At 42.6% G+C, this 19,554-nt stretch overlaps 2 protein-coding genes across 5 annotated transcripts; one reads left to right on the top strand and one right to left on the bottom strand.

Annotated features, from left to right (window-relative positions):
- Positions 1-2,866: 2,866 nt before the first annotated feature.
- On the bottom strand, positions 2,867-7,733 carry LOC102714162 (protein trichome birefringence-like 14). Of its 4 annotated transcripts, none has more exons than XM_006650193.3 (5): positions 7,224-7,733; positions 4,791-5,017; positions 4,521-4,703; positions 4,136-4,274; positions 2,867-4,027 (listed from the first exon to the last, which is right to left on the bottom strand). In XM_006650193.3, the coding sequence occupies exons 2-5, from the start codon at positions 4,942-4,944 to the stop codon at positions 3,199-3,201; spliced, it is 1,305 nt and encodes a 434-aa protein (XP_006650256.1). In that variant the 5' UTR covers positions 4,945-5,017; positions 7,224-7,733; the 3' UTR covers positions 2,867-3,198. The 4 variants fall into 4 exon arrangements, with proteins under 4 accessions (XP_006650256.1, XP_006650253.1, XP_006650255.1 ...); XM_006650190.3 differs by having other exon boundaries at positions 4,136-4,331; positions 7,224-7,732; XM_006650192.3 differs by having other exon boundaries at positions 4,136-4,331; positions 4,521-4,685; positions 7,224-7,732.
- Positions 7,734-11,373: 3,640 nt separating this feature from the next.
- Positions 11,374-15,813, top strand: LOC102713885 (probable dolichyl-diphosphooligosaccharide--protein glycosyltransferase subunit 3). Its single transcript, XM_006650189.3, has 2 exons — positions 11,374-12,518; positions 15,530-15,813. Exon 1 carries the CDS (start codon positions 11,451-11,453, stop codon positions 12,465-12,467), a length of 1,017 nt encoding a protein of 338 aa, XP_006650252.1. The 5' UTR covers positions 11,374-11,450; the 3' UTR covers positions 12,468-12,518; positions 15,530-15,813.
- The last annotated feature ends 3,741 nt before the right edge of the window (positions 15,814-19,554 follow it).

Genomic DNA, 19,554 nt, shown 5'->3' with positions numbered 1-19,554 from the left:
AGTGAAGTCTGGAATTGAGTTGTACAGCTGCTCGATCTCAGCTCCACGTACCTGGTTCATCTTTCTAAATCACTTGTTTTTTAAATCACTTGATCCGCTCTCATTTCGCATGGAGCTGAAACTATTTAAATAAGCTCCTGCTTCTAACAGTACTTATATGTTCACGCTTCGCAACGGAATTACATTTAAAGATATTATATTAGATATTTTAAAGCATAAATTTTATTCATAATATACTAAAACTAACCAACAGAAATAAACTTTAGAAATAATTATACATAAAAACACAAAGTAACATAGTAGTATTAAGGCTGGGATGAACTAATTTTTTGCGTTGAAACAAAGAAAAATGATGTTTGTTAAATTAAATAGATGATTGCATAACAACAAAAGTAAAAAAATAGTCTAACAATAAGTCATTGTGCTTAATTATGTAGTGTTTTGAGGCGCCATTGCAACAGGCATGGGTTACGACCGATCCTAATCGTTTTTAAAAGAGCCCAAATGACAACAGCCAGAATATTATATACTCGGCAGCATAAAGCTTTCGTACATCCAAAATTGTAATTTCTCATATTTGGTACGAAACCTTCTTAGAATTTTTTTCTTAGATTAGGTTCTCTTATCAAATAAAAGTGAACAAAAAATTTAAATTTATAATCGAAATTATATATATATGAAAAATAGGTTCCATCGATACACTTTCTAAATAAATAAAATGTTTCTATCCATAAACATTATATATAAATAAAATTTTCCATCGATAAACTATGCACATAAATATACATAAACTTTATTCATAAATAAAATATTTTTAGTCATAAACTTTAAATACAAATAAAATATTTTCGTCCATAAACATAAATTTAGGTGACAATATTTTGTTGTTAATGCACGGGCTAAAAAATTTGCAAACATAATTCACAGGAGATTCAAAACTAGAACCTCTCTAGAGAGAAGAAGCCCTTATCCACTGGACTATGAAGCCACTTGAGTCTTTGATTGAACGTTAATTGAATTAACCTGTTAAGATATGCGGAATGGATGGCGGCAGTTTTGTGCGATGTGGAAGGGCACGGGGTGGACGGTGCGACGTGGGAGGGCACGGGGTGAACGTACGGAGGACGAAACTGTGCTTTTAAAAGTAGTAAAGATAAGTGTAGCCTGACACGTGTTAATTACTTAGCTCTATCGTTTGAAAGAGGTTGTACGAGGGTGTACATATTCAACGAAAACAGAGAAATTGAGGGTTTGACACATGACAAAAGTATATTTTAAGGGAGAATTCACATTTAAAATAGTAAATTTTGATCAAAGTTTGTCAAATCTTGGCAAAACAAATATCATATTTTTGGGATTAGAGTCTAGCACTTAACTGGAAAGGTTAATCCTTTTGCATCTTACCGTTGCTACGACATCGGACAGTTGATAATGTTCTTTTTTTTTGACCTTTTTATTTTACAGCGATATTATTGCTCGGTTTTTATGTGCGCGTTTTAAACGGCGTATTTTCTAAAAGTTTTTATATAGAATTTTATCATCTCATATTTCTAAGATAGATTTTTAACTTCATAGCAATTTATTTTATTATTTATACTATTAAATATCTAACAAAAATCAGATGATGTTTTATGTTTTATTTATAGAAGAACACAGCCGGAGTGGTATTTCGAAGGAATGTTGTTTCTTGTGAGCTAATAAGTCTCTCTGCATGTGAATCGGACATAGATGCTCTCTATGAATCGGACACGGCCACCGTAGCCTCGCAACGTTTCGCTTTTTATAATAAAGTAAAATGATTTATTTATAAATAAATAATAATTTGTGTATATATTTATTCATAGTGATTTAAATATAAATATTGTAAAATAAACTACAATAAAAACACAAAATTAACTCTAAAACTAAAGCTAAGTTTTAAAATTTAAATTTTGACTTATAAACAGTTGTAAATATGAAACATTGGAAACATGTTACGGATACAGTTGGACTTGCACGGTCATTCTGGGTAATCGTTCGACGATGCCCTCTCCAAATAATAGCAGCATTTCATTTTCAATTTTTCATGACACTTACACCTCAACCCTGCTCAAGTTTTAACTGAAATCTTCTTAAGTTTGTGATAACATGATTTGTGTCGCACAATGGGTTCCAAAGGCTAGTTTTTGGTTTTCACCGAAGACAATAAATAACCTATGTTTAGTGGGTCCTGCATGTCATTGGCTATAAAGAGGAATACTAGATAATCCAATAACATACTCCCACGCCCTAGGCTACTTGGTTTTATCGTAAACCAAACTCCTTTTATTTTCGATAGTGAAATATGTTTGATAGTAGCATTTATTTTTTACTGTAAATGTTAATATATTTTTCTATAAGTTTTGTAAACTAGAGAAGTTTGACCGAAGACTATTGTGCTATTATGCTGCCAGTGAAACAAAACTTGGGTCTCATCACGATACTCAAAACTGCATTTCCGATATTGCCACCCCTCTTTTCGCTTTTCCCTATTCCCTATACTTATAGACCAAAATTTAAATTTTTAATTTTAAATTTTTAAAATTGATTTTAGAGTTTTTCTTATCATTCATCGCTAAGAACACGTATGTAACTTAGGACATGTATAACGTCTCTGTTGGAGACAGTACTTTTATAAAAAACCCTCCTTTGGCCAGGAGACGATAGTGTTGTCGTCTCATCAGCAGACGGCAGCAACTAATGCTCTAAGAAAAAATAAATGACTTTAGCTCTGTTGTATAGCTTGTAGACAATAATTTTTTAATATTTTATTTATAGTTGATCTTAACTATATAAAAATATTAAATAACTTATAGACAATGAAATCGACTATGGGTTTTATGACATGTCTTTTTAATTGTAACTACCGTATGTGGATTGAACATGCTGTCTGTGGATTGAACGTGCCCTTATCCTCAAGAGTACGTCCTTGCTGCCAATCAATTAAATGGCCAGACCCAGTAAGAAAATACAAAAGGTGTTACTACATCAATCTCATAATAAGTACCTATCTGTAGTTTAAATTTGAACTAATTATGGGATGGAAGTAATACTACATTACAAGAAGCTCATAGCTACAAATAAAAAAAGCTTCCTAAAGAATCCATCGCTGATTGGTGTTCCTCTTCCAGAGGGACAAAAGCTCTAGTAATCGCTGTATACAAGAACTTAAACTAGAGACTACAACTGGGCTGCAAGGATCTCATTCCATGTATCTGGTAAGCCAGGAAGGCACCAGTGCAAGCAATCTTGAACTTCTTGTGTGGCTTTAATACTGTAACGCGATATATGACATTCATCTCTCAAACGTGATAGGGCAGTTATATCTAAAAGCTTCACCCTTGTTCCCATCACTGCATCCTCAGCATCGGCGTCGTCAGAATGATTTTGGAAAATGCCACTTCCCTTGGCCAATGGACTTGTATTGTCACAGCTACCCCCAGTGTTCCAATCACCATTGAAGAAATGCCGAGGAGATATTGACCTATAGAACACCTTCAGCTGTGGGTGGTGAGGAAGTTGGGAATCCAACCACTTAATAACACTGTGGATGGTGAAGTTTTTGGCCTTCCAGATGACAGCAATATTCCTGTTGTTGTTTGGTGCCCCCCCAAGATACATCTCCCACTTATTTGCCCTTAACTTCCCTCGGTTCCAGTGGTGGCCAGTGTTAAGAACAAGAACATGGAACCTATGAAGGTTATTCTTCAGAAAAGCAGGTGGACGATCAAGGTGCATGGCGTAACTGGTGGCTGGATCCAATGGATTCAGAGGCTCCAAATCACAGAGTGTTGATGACCAATGGTATAAAATGGTTGTATTGGTGCTTGGGAATCGGTAGGCCCAGCCATCTGGTCTTTTTGCGCCTGGAGCTAATAAAAAACCATACTCTGTACCAACATCTTCCACATCTGGTCTCTCCTTTCCTTCAGTGGCCATACACATCATTGATTGAAACATTTGCCTCCCTAAAGAATCACCCACATAAGCAATGGTTTTATCTTGCATTCTGAAATATGTCAAAATTAGAATTTACATAAATGATACAGATAACAATATCAAGACAGCGAGTGCAACATATCACCAAATTCATCTTGGATAGGCAATGGCCGCATACCTTGTCAAGAACTGTGAAGCCTCAAACACTGGCATCTCACAACCTTCAGGCTGCCACCTATATTTTTCATAAGCAAAATCTTTGCGCTGTGTTAGTCTGCATGCCCAGCTCCCAGAAAGCCATTGTTTACAGCCAAAACCTGAATATAGTGGTCTGCGGTTGTCAGAAACCCATTTTCCATTTCTGTAGTTACAATCTGTAAGATGATGAATTAAACATCAGGTAGAAGTAATAGGAAGGACCAAACAACCCATGCATTATCTTATGTACAAAGACATTGCCAAAAAGAATCTTTGGAAATGCAAAATAAAGGGAAGGAGGAATATATCAATTAGTGCTTTCAGAAGAAATGGTTCATCCTGCAGTTACAGAAGATGAATGATACCTTTCTTCCCAGAAGATGGTGGTTCTCTTTCATCTGCGGCATCAGCAGAATGTCTTACTGTGGACAGTGGTGGTGGTGCATTACTTGCTTGCTGTTCTACTTTAACTACTGATTGTGTCAATGTATCTGCATTTGGAAAGTCTTCTTCGGAGGATGTATGCTGATCTACAAACTTTGAGTTAGCTACAGAAGTTTGGAACAAAATGAGAATAAATATATATCTAAAATGGAAAGGATGGAGTCAACATATTTCAGTATGCGTAATATGACCTGGATGAGTCAAAACCAATAAATCTGGCCGGAGGATTTCAGTAGTGTAGTATGTTCCTCTCTCCCATTTCCAGAGAAGAAACACCATGAAAGAAGCAAGAATGACAAGTTTAAGCTGCTTGCACCGTAGTCCATTTATGCTTCCTAGTCTCATCCCTTTATTAATGTTCTTGAACACTTATCTTCTCTTCCAATTGACTATGAGCCTAGGAACCATTCATGTATGACTGTAAGACAGTTAATTATTGTAGAAGCTAGTTTTCATACCAGAAACATGAAAAAATAGAGTAGTAGACAACTGCTACTGTTCCTAATAGTACGGAATGCGCAATATTACAAAGGAAAGTTAACCTGCGAGTTATGTAAAGTAAGAAAAAACCAAAAGCACAATTTTATACAGATGTAAGGATAGAGTTGGTTTCTATCAACTACAAAAAGAAAAGACTTGAATCTCCTCACACCTGCTAAGTAGAAAATTATTTTGAGAGAATGGGAAAATAACATTCAGTCCACCATATAAACCAACTGGATGACTTTTCATGCTAAGATGTTTTTTCTACTTAGCAGGTGTAAGCATATTCAACAAACAAGCCCTCATTCTATCATTAATCCTAGGTCAAAGTAGAAAATACAGTACTATTAAACAGATCCTCATTCTGAACGAATCCTTGGGCCAAGTGAATAAAATGGCTGACTTTAGTCCCTTTTTTCCTTCTTTTCTGTTGATAAATTACCAACTCTGTCCCTATATGTGTATTAAAATCTTATACTTTCTTTTTTTTTACACAATTGAGATTCGCAAAAAAGAGAGAAGGAATTCTAGTAAACACTCCTACTAATCTCCTCTATGCGTACAAAGCAAATAGGGCGAAATTTTTTCGAAGGCCACAAGAGAACAGGGTGAAACACTACTTGATGTGAATTGGCTTAGAGCTAGCTCTCTGCAACAATAATTTGGGCTGCTGTCACTAATATGCAAAATTCAACAAATATGGCAAATTAGGAAGTCCACAGTATGCCAGAATAATGGTGGAGTTAGTAGCTCTCTGCCTCCAAAATTGTTTATTCAGTATAAATCTGAGAATTATTGCCCAACTAATCCTACGAATTCAAATAAATTAAAAAACATGAATTAATAAAATTTATCATCGGAAGAGCTAGAGGCTTTCCTAAACCAACATGGTAGATCGATGTTTGCTAACTTCACAAGTTGAATGAAATAAAAAAAAACAGTGGTATATGTTTTCTTCAGTTGTTTACAGAAAAAAAAATATTTGTTCAACCAACCCTGAACCCTAACCGATTCAAATACAAAAAGAAAGATAAACAAGATTTTCATCTGAAGATAGAAGTTCCCAAAAGCCAACCTGCTTTGAGACATGTATTTCTACTAAACCTTGTCTATAAAATTTCACACACACACCATATCTCCTTCTGACTAGGTGATGGAACTGGGGCAGGTCTGTCACTGTCTGGCACCAATGTGGCGGAGGTGAAGGGTGCACAAGACGGAAAGGAAAAGAGGACATACCAGTTTGATGGGGTGCAGAGTAACGTGAGCAATGTGGTGGGATAGCAGAGGCAATGTCTATGTAGATGTGAATGAGTTGAGACAGCATCAATCAGGATGGGGGACAGCACCAATTTATGTGAGGTTGCAGCACTAGCCATTTGGGGAGGCACATTGAAATCAATTTGAGGGATGAGGGCAGGAGGCCGTATCAATTTGGGGACCTTGCGGAGACAGGAGAGAGCAATAGATGGAGAGAGAGAGAGAGAGAGTGTGTGTATGTGTGTTTCCTGACCTCCCGGACGAGCGGACCAAGGAAAGGAGAGGCCAAGGCATATTGGTATAGCTCCAGATTCTATCATTCTGTGATTCTGTTTCCGAATTCTGTTTCTTCATTAATCATATATTGAAGAGAATCAGAATCAGTAGCGTTGGGCATTTGGCTAGAAATGTTAGCTGTAGATTCTAATGTGGGGACTTGAAGATAAATTGTCTGTACTACACCTGTGTAACAAGAGATTTGAAAGAAATAAATTTCTTCTAGCAAGTAGATAGTAACAAATATGTGCAATATAGATTATAAGTACATACTAATGTGCACAAATATTTTTTTTTGTAAAATTATATCAGACATTTATAGATTGCAACTATGTGCAAACATAGCAAGCATCCCATCATAGATTATAATCACTTTTCATCTTTTCCAACTGAGAATCATCTATATTACACAGCACTAAAATCCATTTACGGAGGCACATAACAAATCCTTAGATCTACACAAATCCACTAACACACAATCCATATTTATTTTTCGGCACTAAGATCTTGTCCCATGTACACAAATCCACAGCACAAAATCCGTTATATAACAGAAAAATAAATGGAAAGGGGAAATTATTGCAACAAAGATAGGGGATCATTACTTTTGCTCTTCCTGCCTAGGGAGCTCGAAGCGTGGAGGAATGGCGGCCGACGGAGGAGAGAGAGCGGCGGCCGGGCTGGAAAGGATTCCGGCGGCGTCGTTGCCTCCTGCCGGAGGCGGCCTGGATGGATGCTAGGCGACGAGCGGCGGCAGCGGCAGGTCTCTGCAGGGCACACGGAGGAGAGGGAGCCTGGTGGTGGAGGCGGCCCGGTTTCTAGGCGACCAGCGGCGGCGGGAGGTCTCTCCAGGGCCGAGGGAGGAAAGGGACACCGGCCCCAGTCGTCGCCTGGTGCCGGAGGCCTGGATGCTTGGCGACAGCGGCAGCGGCGGCGGCAGATCTGTGCAGGGCCGAGGGAGGAGAGGGAGACCGGAGGCGTCGGCTGGGATGGCGCGGGACGGCTAGAGGCGGCGAGTACGGCCGGGAGAAGTGAAGGCCGGCCGTGCCGGGCCTGTCCTCCGGCAGTATCGGATACGAGAACGCTCGCCTGCGGTGTGGGAGGAAGGAAGAACGAGAGACGCCGCTCGGTTAAATTAGAATAATAATAATAATAATAACTACTGTTTCCAGGAGCAATTTCGTTAATAAAAACTGAGAAGAGGACAATATCTTTTATATTTACCATAAAATTGGTGAAATGATGCTGTGGCGTATGAGCAATGCTATACATACAACGTTTTTATATACGAATGTCGTATGATGGCGTCCACCAAGTACATCCGCCGCGCGCACTGGGATGTTTTCGTGTAGGCTGGTACAACATGCGTCCTTCTGTAACGTTAGATCATACGTCGATCATACTGAACAATCGCTCTAATATTGGTGACATATAGTGTCTACCGAGCGTGACGTTTTAAGACCTATTTAAGTAACAAACGGTCCTGTTCTTTTGCAAGTGGTACTAGTCCATATTGACTCAATTTTTTTTACCAGTACGTTTTTCAAACCGTTAAACAGTGGTTTTTTTCTAAAAATTTATAAAAAGTTGCTTAAAAAATTATATCAAACTATTTTCTAATTTTTTATAACTAATAATTAATTAATTAATTATATATTAATTTGTTGCTAAGTTTTTTACGTGGATTACTTACCAATCAAATAACAGAGCTAGTGCTACAGTGAATCCATTCTTTTATAATGGTATATTTATAGTAATCCACTTATTAGGATGATATATATATAGCTTTCTCATGTCTGTGAGGGTAGACTTAGACATAAGAGCATCTCCAATAGACTACCCAAATTAGACTCTCTAAATATCGATTTGGCCGCTCTCCATTTTGTTTGGCTACTTAAATTTGTTTTTTACTCTAACAGTCTCTCCATCCACCCTCTCTATTATGAGTCTATGACAGTTGGGTCTCACGTGTCATCCTCTACCCTTTCTTTTTCTCTCCCTCAATCTCCTTCTCTCTTTCTTTCTCTCTCTCATTTTCTTCCTCAACAGAGGCAGCGAGCGGAGCGGAGCGGGAGGGCGGTGCCAGCGCCGCCGCCGTCGCGGGGAGTCCCAAGAGGCTCGACGGCGGCGCGGGGCGACGACCCCGACTACGAGGCGGCGCGGGAGGCTGGTGCGGCGCCGCGCCGGCGCAGCGCGATGCGGGGAGGCTCGGGAGGCCCGGTGGCGACACGGGAAGGCTCGAGAGGCTTGACGGCGGCGCGGGGCAACGACCTCGACGACGAGGCGGGGTGGCGCGATGACGAGCCGAGAGCGCAGAGGCGGCGCGGGAGGCTGCGTGGGAGGCCGGCGCGGCGCGGGGAGGCCGGCGCAGCGCGGGGAGGCCCGGCGACGGTGCGGGGCGACGACCTCGACGACGAGGCGGCACGGCGCGACGCGGGGAGGCCTGGCGGCGGTGCGGGGTGATGATCTCGACGACGAGGTGGCCCTGGTGCGACGACGAGCCGGTGACGTCTAGATCTGGCATCGAGCGGACGCGGCGGCGACTCCCCGGCGGCGGCGACCCCTCGGCGACGGCGACCCCTCGGTGACGACTACCCGACGGCGGCGACCCCTCGGCGGCCAGCGGCGGCGACTCCCTGGCAACCGGTGGTGGCTTGTAGAAGTGCACCAGTGTTGTTCAATAGTATAGAAGTAATACTGTGTTGTGGGCCCACGCGTGGGGCCCACAGATGGCAAGTCAGCTTGGATGGCCAAATTTGGCTAGTTTGGGAGCTGGTTTGGCCAAACCATCCGGTTGGCCAGTCTTAAGAGCTATTTTTTTAGCAACATGTCCAAATTTTAGCTTGGAGAGTGGGATGGACTCTCTCTTGGAGATGCTCTAACTCACCAACGCAACCTCAATGGGGCTATGAGCTTAACTGAAGGTTTGGGGAGGCTGGATCGACCAGAAATTTAACTATTTGCCACTACTACAAAACACTACTATTTAAATGTCACTTTTATATTTGTTCCTACATATTGGTCATCAATGATAGGGTATTTCTTAATTAATCATGTCTTTTGCCTATATGGCACGATACATTGGCATGCCAGACGCATCTTCTAGAGCCAACTTGTGGACACCTCGAGTATTATACCATCCAATGCCCAACACGATCACCACATACTGTTAGAGGAGTGGGATCCACCAACATAAATAGCCACTCATACTCAATGTGTCCATGATCATGGTTGGTATCTTCTGCTATAATAATCGAAATGTCGAGTAGTGAACACAAGAGATAACCATAAGATAGTTTGCCAGTTCACCTCGTCATATGCTCGTCAAACCATACGAAGGCAGCGACCGGAAACAATACATACCCCAGTGGACTCAAATCAAAGCGCTATCTCCACTTATCTCAAGGGATCAAAACTCATTACTCATGCTTAGCTAGTCCCTAGGAGTTCGACTAGCCTTGCACTTCTATCGCAAGCAATTGGATCATCATCACAAGTGCAAAATATGAATATAGTACAACAAGATACATACACATAACGAGTCCGAAATCTCGATATATAACATAAAAGTAGCGGTGGAAGTCTCAAATAATAAACACATAAACATATAAGTAAGACTGGTGGTGTCATAACCCTCGCTAGGGCAAACTGATCGGGGAAACAAGAACTTGGGAGCACAACGACCACACAGTACAACGTAGACGCTGCCCACTCGCCCCTAAGAACGTACGCGCGCAAACCCCCCTATGAGGGTCTCTCATTGAGAGCACAAAGCCATTAGAATCCTGGAAAATTTGCTCCAACAAGGAGTCGAACCTAGGACCTCAGATGCTACTAAGGCCTTATGTAACCACTAAGTTACAAACTCTTTCGCGGTTAAATACAATATTGTACTCATAAGTCTTACCCAAATTCATAAAAATACAAGAGGAGGGAGAGGTATGCATGTTTCTATCTTAAAGTGGGTCTCTAGGTTCAATATTTGCATAAAGCTAATTTTAGTGGGCAAATAACAAGTTAAACATAATTGGAATAGCACAAGTAGTATCATTTTAATTTAAGGACAACGAGCATATAAATCTGAAACTGACAAACAAATGAGCACAACCAATGCTTTCATCATCAACAATGGGCAAACATTGCCGTAACCAAAATGACACAACATGTAGTATATGTATGGTAGCTAACTATCGTATAAATTGACTATTAGATTGACTATGGCCGCGTTCGTTGAAGGCTAGTAAGTTAGCTTATCCTGACACGAAAAACGTAGTAATAGATTAGTATATGATTAATTAATTATTAATTATTAAAATATAAAATAGATTGATTGTATTTTTAAAACAACTTTTATATAGAACATTTTTGAAAAAAATACGTCGTTTAGCAGTTCGGGAAGCGTGTGCGTGAAAAACGAGGGAGGTAAGTTAACCTACCATGCTAGCCGAACACGGCATATAGATGATTTAAAGCTAGCAATTGACTATACTAATGAACTTGCTATTAGAGTGATAAATATCTAAACTAACAGGGACAATTGCAAATTTACCACTGGTTTAAAATATTATTACAAAATTACCACTAGAACATTGCAAAAAATGTCACTAGAATTATTATTCGAGTGTCATCTATACCATTTAGAAAAAACGAGTAGCAGTGGAAAAAAAATTGCAAATACCCCAAACTAATACGGTAGCAGTGGAAAAAAAATTGCCCCCGTTTTCCTCCCTACGTGAAAGTACCGAAAATCTTAATTTTTTCCCCCTCTCTCCTCCCAAACAAGATTTCTTCGTCTCCTCCGTCTGTCTCCTCGCCCAGATCCGTCAATCGCCATGGCGTCCCCGCCCCACCCCCTCCTCTTCCTCATGCTCCTCGCCGCGGCGTTCGCCGCCTCCTTCGCCTCCGCCGGCGCCGGTGACCTGGTGGCCGAGTTGCAATCCCTCCGCTCCCGCTCCCCGTCGGGCGTGATCCACCTGACCGACACATCCGTCACCCGCTTCCTCTCCGCCCCGGCGCCGCGCCCCTACTCCGTGCTCGTCTTCTTCGACGCCGCCTCGCTCCACTCCAAGACCGACCTCCACCTCCCCCAGCTCCGCCGCGAGTTCGCCCTTCTCTCCGCCTCGTTCCTCGCCCACAACCCCGCCTCCGCCGACCTCTTCTTCGCCGACATCGAGTTCTCCGAGTCGCAGCACTCCTTCGCGCAGTTCGGCGTCAACTCCCTCCCCCACGTCCGCCTCGTCCGCCCCGAGCACGGCCGCCTCGCCGGCTCCGAGCAGATGGACCAGTCCCACTTCTCCCGCCTCGCGGACTCCATGGCCGAGTTCGTCGAGTCCCGCACCGGCCTAGAGGTCGGCCCCATCGTCCGCCCGCCCCTCGTCTCCCGCAACCAGACGATAGTTCTTGTCATCTTCTTCTTGGTCTCAATCCCGTTCCTCATCAAGAGGATCATGGAAGGGGAAACCGTGTTCCATGACCGGCGGGTTTGGATGGCCGGGGCGCTCTTCATTTACTTCTTCAGCGTCTCCGGGGGAATGTACGGGATCATCAGGCACACGCCGATGTTCATCACCGACAGATCAGATCCAAACAAGCTCGTGTTCTTCTACCAGGGTTCTGGGATGCAGCTTGGAGCGGAGGGCTTTGCGGTTGGGTTCTTGTACACTCTCGTCGGGCTCATGATCGCTATGGTGACACACTTGCTGGTGAGGGCGGAGAACCTGCAGATCCAGCGCTTTACGATGCTGGCAGTCATGGCAATTGGGTGGTGGGCAGTGAAGAAGGTGATTCTTTTGGATAACTGGAAGACTGGGTATAGCATTCATACATTCTGGCCCAGCAGCTGGAGGTAAATTCAGGTTCAGCAGGAGATGATAAGGATGTTTTCTTCCTTCGGTTCTGAGGTATGGAATTTTACCCTCATCTACCGTCTGTATCTTGGATGAAATTGTTGTAATTTGAATATTGGGCATGACTGGTGTTTTGCAGCCATTTTTTTTGTCTGTTTTGATTGACAGAGACTTAACACTAGGGCTGGAGCTAAATAATATTATATTTCCTTTCTGTTATTCTTTTCTCCTTTGCATGTTTTCTATATTTTACATTATTGTTCCCTTCTCTACATACTTTCTCTTTCGATGCTTAATTACTTACGTATATAGTATTACTAAATACTTTGCCTCCAGTTTGCACTTCAAATTAAATAAATTGTTGATAATTAAGGACATTTACTGAAACTATTAATAATTTCATGTCATGAAAATATATTCTCCCTTTCTACAGTAAGGCACCGTAGCTTTGCATCTGAACTCTGCTACAGTGTCTTTAGAACTATTTTTATTGTCTTGAATTTAGTTGGTTTATACTTTGTAATATTCTTCATGAATATATGTCAGCCTCCACAGTGCTGTTACTGGTTAAGGTTATTAAGTTTTGGCAGTGTTGACTAAAATCATGACAGAATGTTTCTTAACACTAGGTTTTAGTGTGTTAACATTAGATGGTAAGCATTTTTTTAGCTTTGGAACCTTTAGTTTTTGCATCTACCTTTATATTCCTTTTTTCCGTGAATATATATCAGCCTCAAATTGCTTAGACCCATTCTAACCTTTTTTCTACCTTTGAGTTGGGGTGCGCATGTTCTAAGATCAACGAACTCGGATCAAATGTATATTTAAGCATCAAAGTGTTTAGTCTAGAATTGATGCCATATACATATTTTTTTGCATACATTATGTTTCCTGTGTGCTCTCCATATTTGTCTGCTGTCCACATCAATGCTTCAGTTTCATCCTACATTTGCAAGCAATATGTGATCAATCATAAAGAACATGTGATCAGTTTGTTTCCATTGATCCAAATTTCAGTCTATCTAAACATCTTGTGTGGATATGATTAGATGTTCTTGGATTTTGGGTATCTTGATGCTAATGCATTAGCAGTTTTAAAGACTCATTTGCCGAGATTTATGTTACACACTATACTATAATACATTCTGCTGTCTCAACCAAACCCATCCCTATTTAGTAAAAAAATCAAGTTTTAATAGCTAAATGCTAAATTTGCCGCTGTCAATATATTATCTAAACTGTTACTTAAAAGTAGTGGCTACTTATGAAACTTTATATCAATAAATTAAAACTGTTCAAACATTATTATTAATAGTCAGAAGGGAAAAGAATGAGAGCAAGCTTGGGTCAATCTTTTTTCAACTTCCCAGCTGTCCTATTAACTGATTTATATGTAGTAAGTAACTCAGATTAAATGGAGCAATATATTTTCTTTGACTGTGCTGTGCGACTGTATGTCGCAAAAGTGTTGTTTGGCTCCAAGGAGCATATTGATTTTGGTGTACTACAGTTCTCTCCAATCATGACCCAGTGTTAGAACTGAAAATGTGCAGTTAAACCATTTGGATTTTGGCTATATCATTGTGACTATTTAGAATAGTCAATAAGACTGTTGAAAGCCATTGCACTTCATACTTCTTCCTGGCAATGTTTGTACTGAATTCCTGATTATCTAGTGATAAGCACTTTGATCTCATTGTTCACAATACAGCTAACTAAATTACATTTTTACAAAGAAAACTGATATGCTCAAAAGTATTTTGGACATTTTAGATGAGTTTGTATTGAGTCTAGCTGCAAAATTGTTTTGGATTCCAGTGCATTACTATGATTACCTGATTGCTTCTTTACTTGGAAAACATTGCCATATTATTTTCTCTGTTTTAGTGAACATAAATTAGCTGCAGTCCACAGTCCACACTTTTAGAAAGGTCAAACATGTAGGGCTAATGCAGCCATACCATACTGTGGATGGAGAACAAAAGAAACTATAGTGTTCAACCATTCTGTTCCTGAGAAACAAAAGCTTAGAGCCTAAAAGTCATGTGCGCGGTTGGGAGGAAGGTTTGGTTGCGGATCTTTCCAAATGGAAAGATGGTTGAGGTTTAAAATAATTTTGGTTATAGTGGAAAGTTTGGCAACAATCTTTTATATTATGTTGTATTTTAATGTTCAAAGATTACTATTTCATTATTTTAGTCTTTACTTCCTCTGTGTACAAATATAAAACTTTTTTGACATTTGCAAGTTTGACCAATACTTGAACATAATATTTTAGTAAACACTAGAAAAGCATGATAAAAGAATTTATTTCATGATAAATGGTAGCATTTTCATCTAATCTCATTACTTACCTGATTTATAGCAAACATTAACATCCTATGGATTGAAAACAATAGAAAATGTCAGCATGAAATTGTTTCATAGTCCCTGCCATTGCTGAAAACAATATAAAATGTCAGCATGAAATTGTTTCATATGCCAGATAGAAAGTAGCCAATGAAAATTGTGTGCGATATGATGCCTAACAGTATTTTGTTCATTCTTAGTGTCTAGTCATCATGATTAGGGTGCCCATCTTTTGACACTTTGAAGCAAAAAGTGAAATGGCATATTTACAAATGAAAAATAATTTATGAATAAAACTTTTATATACATGTTCTTAATGTTTTAAAAGCAAAAGCTGGAAAATAAACTACGATGAAAAAACCCCTAAAATCATCTCCAAATTTAAGGTTGAAATTTAAATTTTGACTTATAATCATAAGCATAAGCGGAAAGACGAGGGTGCAATTCGCTGTTTAGCCTCTCCTTGTGAAGGCCGCAAAAAAGTGAAGTTGTGGTTAATTAGTTCATTTATGTTCTAGACCTTGCATAGTTAATATAATAGAATAATAAAGCTATAATGTTCATTTTTTTATAAAATGGGTTGGTAAAACTAAAATTGTACTAAAAGAATGTGCTGTTGATACATTTTACTATTTGTCATGTTTTAGTCCTTTTATAGAATAATTGCTATGCTATACATTCTACAATTACCTCATTATTTGCTTGTGTTATTTTAGGTTATGGAGTTACCCAACTTGACCATGCTGGGATAAGAGCATATTTTGGATTGTGGCATCTTACCAAATTTAATTTTGCAAATGTCTGATTCTGTAGTATGAAATATGTAGATCTCAAGTCATGTTAGTTATTCAGAGGAATTATTGCACATCTATCACTTGAACAAGAAAGTTTGGCTTTTGAATTGTTGGTATGGTACCTTTGAATGATAAGTCGTTAATATTGGGTGCATTGTCATTTTCGAGAATTGCTTAATACATGGAAAGCATTAGATTGAAGGGGCAATAGTTCTGTCCGTAAATGCCACCGTGTTAACCCATGCGGCCATGCATGAGTATTGATGCACGTGGGCTGCGTCGGCCCATAAAACATGGGACCAAAATGACATGGGCAAACCCAACAAACGTCCATGAGTGGTACTGCGATTCTGGAATCAAGATCGAACAAGCTCCAGTTTCTGGAGTTACTCCGCGTCCCATACTGCCACGTGGCATTCGGTGCACTAGGTAATATATTATCTCTGTTAATATTTTTTTTGGCTCTTTCTATATTCAAATGGATACTAATAAATTTAAACATATATAAAACATATACATTAATTTATGGGTAAATTCAAAACACAGTACTACATGAATCCTTGCAGATGTCACTTGGGAATCTGGCATAGTCCATGTGGCACTAATGAGTTCTAGTAGCACCTATGATTGATCTTGGCGGCCATTGAGGGGTGACGAGGAGCCTAGAAGCTCTTGCTGAGTTGAGGGTGAGCGTAGGTGTCACGCCCAGAAATTACTCACACGAATTTCTGAACTTAATTGTGTATTGAATCCCTGTCCAGGACCAGCCAGGGTACACAAAAAGACAATGTTGATTACATAACCATCGTTCTTATAAACAACTGAAAAATTACACTTATTCTAGCGGAAATGCAGCGGAAAGAAAAACAAAGGGGCAGACTAGCTCCAGCGGGTACGGCTCCAGTCCACAGGCAACACTTCGACGGCGGAACAGCTCACTCCTGAGAGGCACCTCCATCGGACTCTGCTTCTAGCTCTGGGTTGGGAAAGGTAAGCAAGGCTGAGTACAAACCACCGTACTCAACAAGTAACACGGACAAGGGGGAAACAAATGATGCAATGGGATTAACAAGGACAGGCTCGGGTTAGTTGCGACAAAGCAGCAATTTAAATAAATAACAGAGACTGAAAGAAATAAAGGTAATTTAAATACAGTAAAGCATAAATAAAATAAGCAGTTGTAAAATACCACAACACTGTCCAACGTTACACCACGTTGCAACAGGCCCAACCACTACTCAACGTTACCCCACGCTGCAGTAGTCCCAAGTGACAACAGATTTTACTCAAGTTATTAGGGTTCACTAATCACAGTGAAGCTGGGAGTTCGCCCGTAACCGTGGGCACGGCTATTCGAATAGTTTATACTCTGATCAGAGGTGTACTACTGTACCCACAAGACACGACTCTACTACACTTGAACGTGCGCCGACATACCACCACGGCATACCGGAAAGGAGACCGTGATAGGACCCGTTACACAACCCTCCCTATTTAATCGTACCACACTTCAGGTTTCACCCCCTCCTTTACACCAAGTCGGGCAGTCCCCTCTTGTGCCTCGGTAGATCCGGAAGCAGGAGAAGCTTTCGTTACACCACGATTGCCCGTCCATACTCCATCACGCCTACCCTTGCCTGGGTACGTCAAATAGTTCGAAGTCATGCTCCAAATCCCACCTTACCCATTTCGGCATGTGGTTAGCACTTATCGACTTCCAGGGTTTCCCGTGAACCGGTCCTTAATCGCCATGGGTGCGACTCTCAAAACCATGCACCCACAGCCCACCATTATCAATATTTTAGTTGACATTAACCCGAACCGGGTAGTGAATCATTATCTCGGCTATTCAGAACTAAGCACAATTAAATGTGATCCCATGAGCTACTTGTTCTAAGCATGGCTAAGCATTAACCTAGGCCTGACTCTAATCAAGTTACCCCTGGTCCAGCAATGAACAAAGTTGGATAAACAACGGCATAATAACAAGGTTTACCCGAAAATAGCGTAAAGTAAGTACTTTAATTAAAACAATGCATATTTGAAATAATAAAGCGGGGAATTTGCAATAATGGGTTCAATATGTTCAAGGATGAGTGTCACTTGCCTTGCTCTGGCCCTTGGGGAACTTCGGCGACGATCTCGAAGTAAACCGGCTCTTCGGCGGGGTCCGAATCTAAGCGACAAAGCACAAAAATAAATAAAACAGGCACAAACTCTACTGAAACAGCAAAAGAAACTATTTTTAATGGATTCTTGATAATTTTATGAATTTAATGAAATTTGAATGGACCTAAACGGAGACTAGATGAATTACTTATGAATTTTAGAAGTTTTCTCGGTTTTTAACTAAACAGAAAAGTCCTAAATCAATTATTGCGCAATTAATGGGGCTGCTGACGTCAGCGAGGAGAGAGGAAGCTGACGGCTGACAGGTGGGGACCACCTGTCGGTGAGAGAGAGGGGGAAGGGAGAGACTGACATGCGGGACCCGGGAGGAGAGAGAGAGAGCGGGCGCGGGGAGTGACTGACGAGTGGGACCCACTCGTCAGCGAGAGGGAACAGAGAGCTGGGGACCGAACGCGCGGCTCGGCGGACGGCGGCGACCGGCGGGAGCGGCGGGCGACGCGGCGGCGGCGGCGCACGGCGACGGCGACGGCGACGACCGGCGAGCGGTGACGGCGCGACGGCAACGACGGCCGGGGCGGCGACGCACGGGCGCAAGAGACGGCGGCTGGCGAGCGGCGGCAGCGCGGCACGCGCGGGCGCAAGAGACGGCGGCCAGACGTCGGCGACGCGGAGGCGACGACGACCACGGTGGCCGACGGGAGCGGCGGGCTTCGGCCTCGTCCGGCGACGGCACGCGACTCGGCGGCGGTCGGCCGGAAAGGGGGAGAAAGAGGGGAGGAGGGTGCGGTGGCTCACCGGCGACGGCGAGGGCGCGGACGGGTCGGCGAGACCGAGGCGAAGGTGGCGACGCGGGCGGGTGCGGGAGATCGGTGGTGGCGGTGGAGATCGATCGGCGGCAGCGACGGGCGAGACGCGGCGGCGGCCGGGCGACGAGGGAACGCGCGGCGCCGAGGAGGCTCCCTGGTGACGGCGAGAGCGGCAACAAGTCGACGACAGAGGGACGGAGGTGGTGACGCAACAGAGCGGCGACGACCGGCGAGGGGCGACGAGATTGCGCGGTGGCGACGAACGGCGGCAGCGCGGCGGCGACTCGAGCGACGATGGAAAGCGAGCGACGGCGCGCGGCGACTCGGGATTTATAGGGTGGCGGCGACCGGCTAGGGCGGGCGGAGGTTGGAGACCGAGTCGGCGACGACGCGGTCCCGGCGGCGGCAGATGCGGCGGCGGTGGTTGCGGCGCGGCGGCGGAGTTCGGCTCGGACGCGGCGCGGCGCGGGCGCGGGCGCGGAACAGTCACTGACGGGTGGGCCCCACCTGTCAGTGGCGCGGGAGAGAGGAGGGAGGCGACGCGGACTCGCGGCGCGGGCGAGCGGCTAGCTGGGCCGAGCGGCGGCCCAGGCGGAGCGCGCGGTGGCGGGCGGAGGGAGGCCGGTCGGCTGGGCCGGCCGAGGAGGAGGATGGGCCGGCTCGGCTGGGCCGGCCCGGGAAGGAAAAGAAAAAGAGAAAGAAAAAGGAAAAAGAGAGAGGGAGGAAAATTGGACTTCCGCCCAATTTGAGAAGGAAGGGAAAAAGAAAGGAAAAAGGAGGGAAAAAGGAAAACCCCACTTTTGCCGAGTTTTAAATTAATTTGTTTGGCCAAATTTTATACTTCTGCAATTTGAATTTAAATCCTGTTAGTCGATTTGCGAGCCTCGATTTAAGTGAATTAATCCTTTTAGAGGGATTTTTCCTGAGTTAATTAAGCCAATTGTTATTTACGGATTTCTTTTTACGACTTAGGCTTAGGACGAAACTCCGGGTGTGACAAACCTACCCCCC

Source organism: Oryza brachyantha, chromosome 3 (assembly GCF_000231095.2).
Source record: "Oryza brachyantha chromosome 3, ObraRS2, whole genome shotgun sequence".
Taxonomy (NCBI): Eukaryota; Viridiplantae; Streptophyta; class Magnoliopsida; order Poales; family Poaceae; genus Oryza; species Oryza brachyantha.
This window is presented reverse-complemented; position numbering and strand designations above follow the sequence as displayed.

Excerpts from the sequence above, each read along its gene's own strand:
- LOC102714162 (XM_006650190.3), bottom strand. The coding sequence starts at position 4,944 with ATGAGACTAGGAAGCATAAATGGACTACGGTGCAAGCAGCTTAAACTT. Across the intron at positions 4,704-4,790 it reads ATTGGTTTTGACTCATCCAG|CTAACTCAAAGTTTGTAGAT; the intron begins GTCATATTACGC and ends AAACTTCTGTAG. Across the intron at positions 4,332-4,520 it reads ACCATCTTCTGGGAAGAAAG|ATTGTAACTACAGAAATGGA; the intron begins GTATCATTCATC and ends ATCATCTTACAG.
- LOC102713885 (XM_006650189.3), top strand. The coding sequence starts at position 11,451 with ATGGCGTCCCCGCCCCACCCCCTCCTCTTCCTCATGCTCCTCGCCGCG.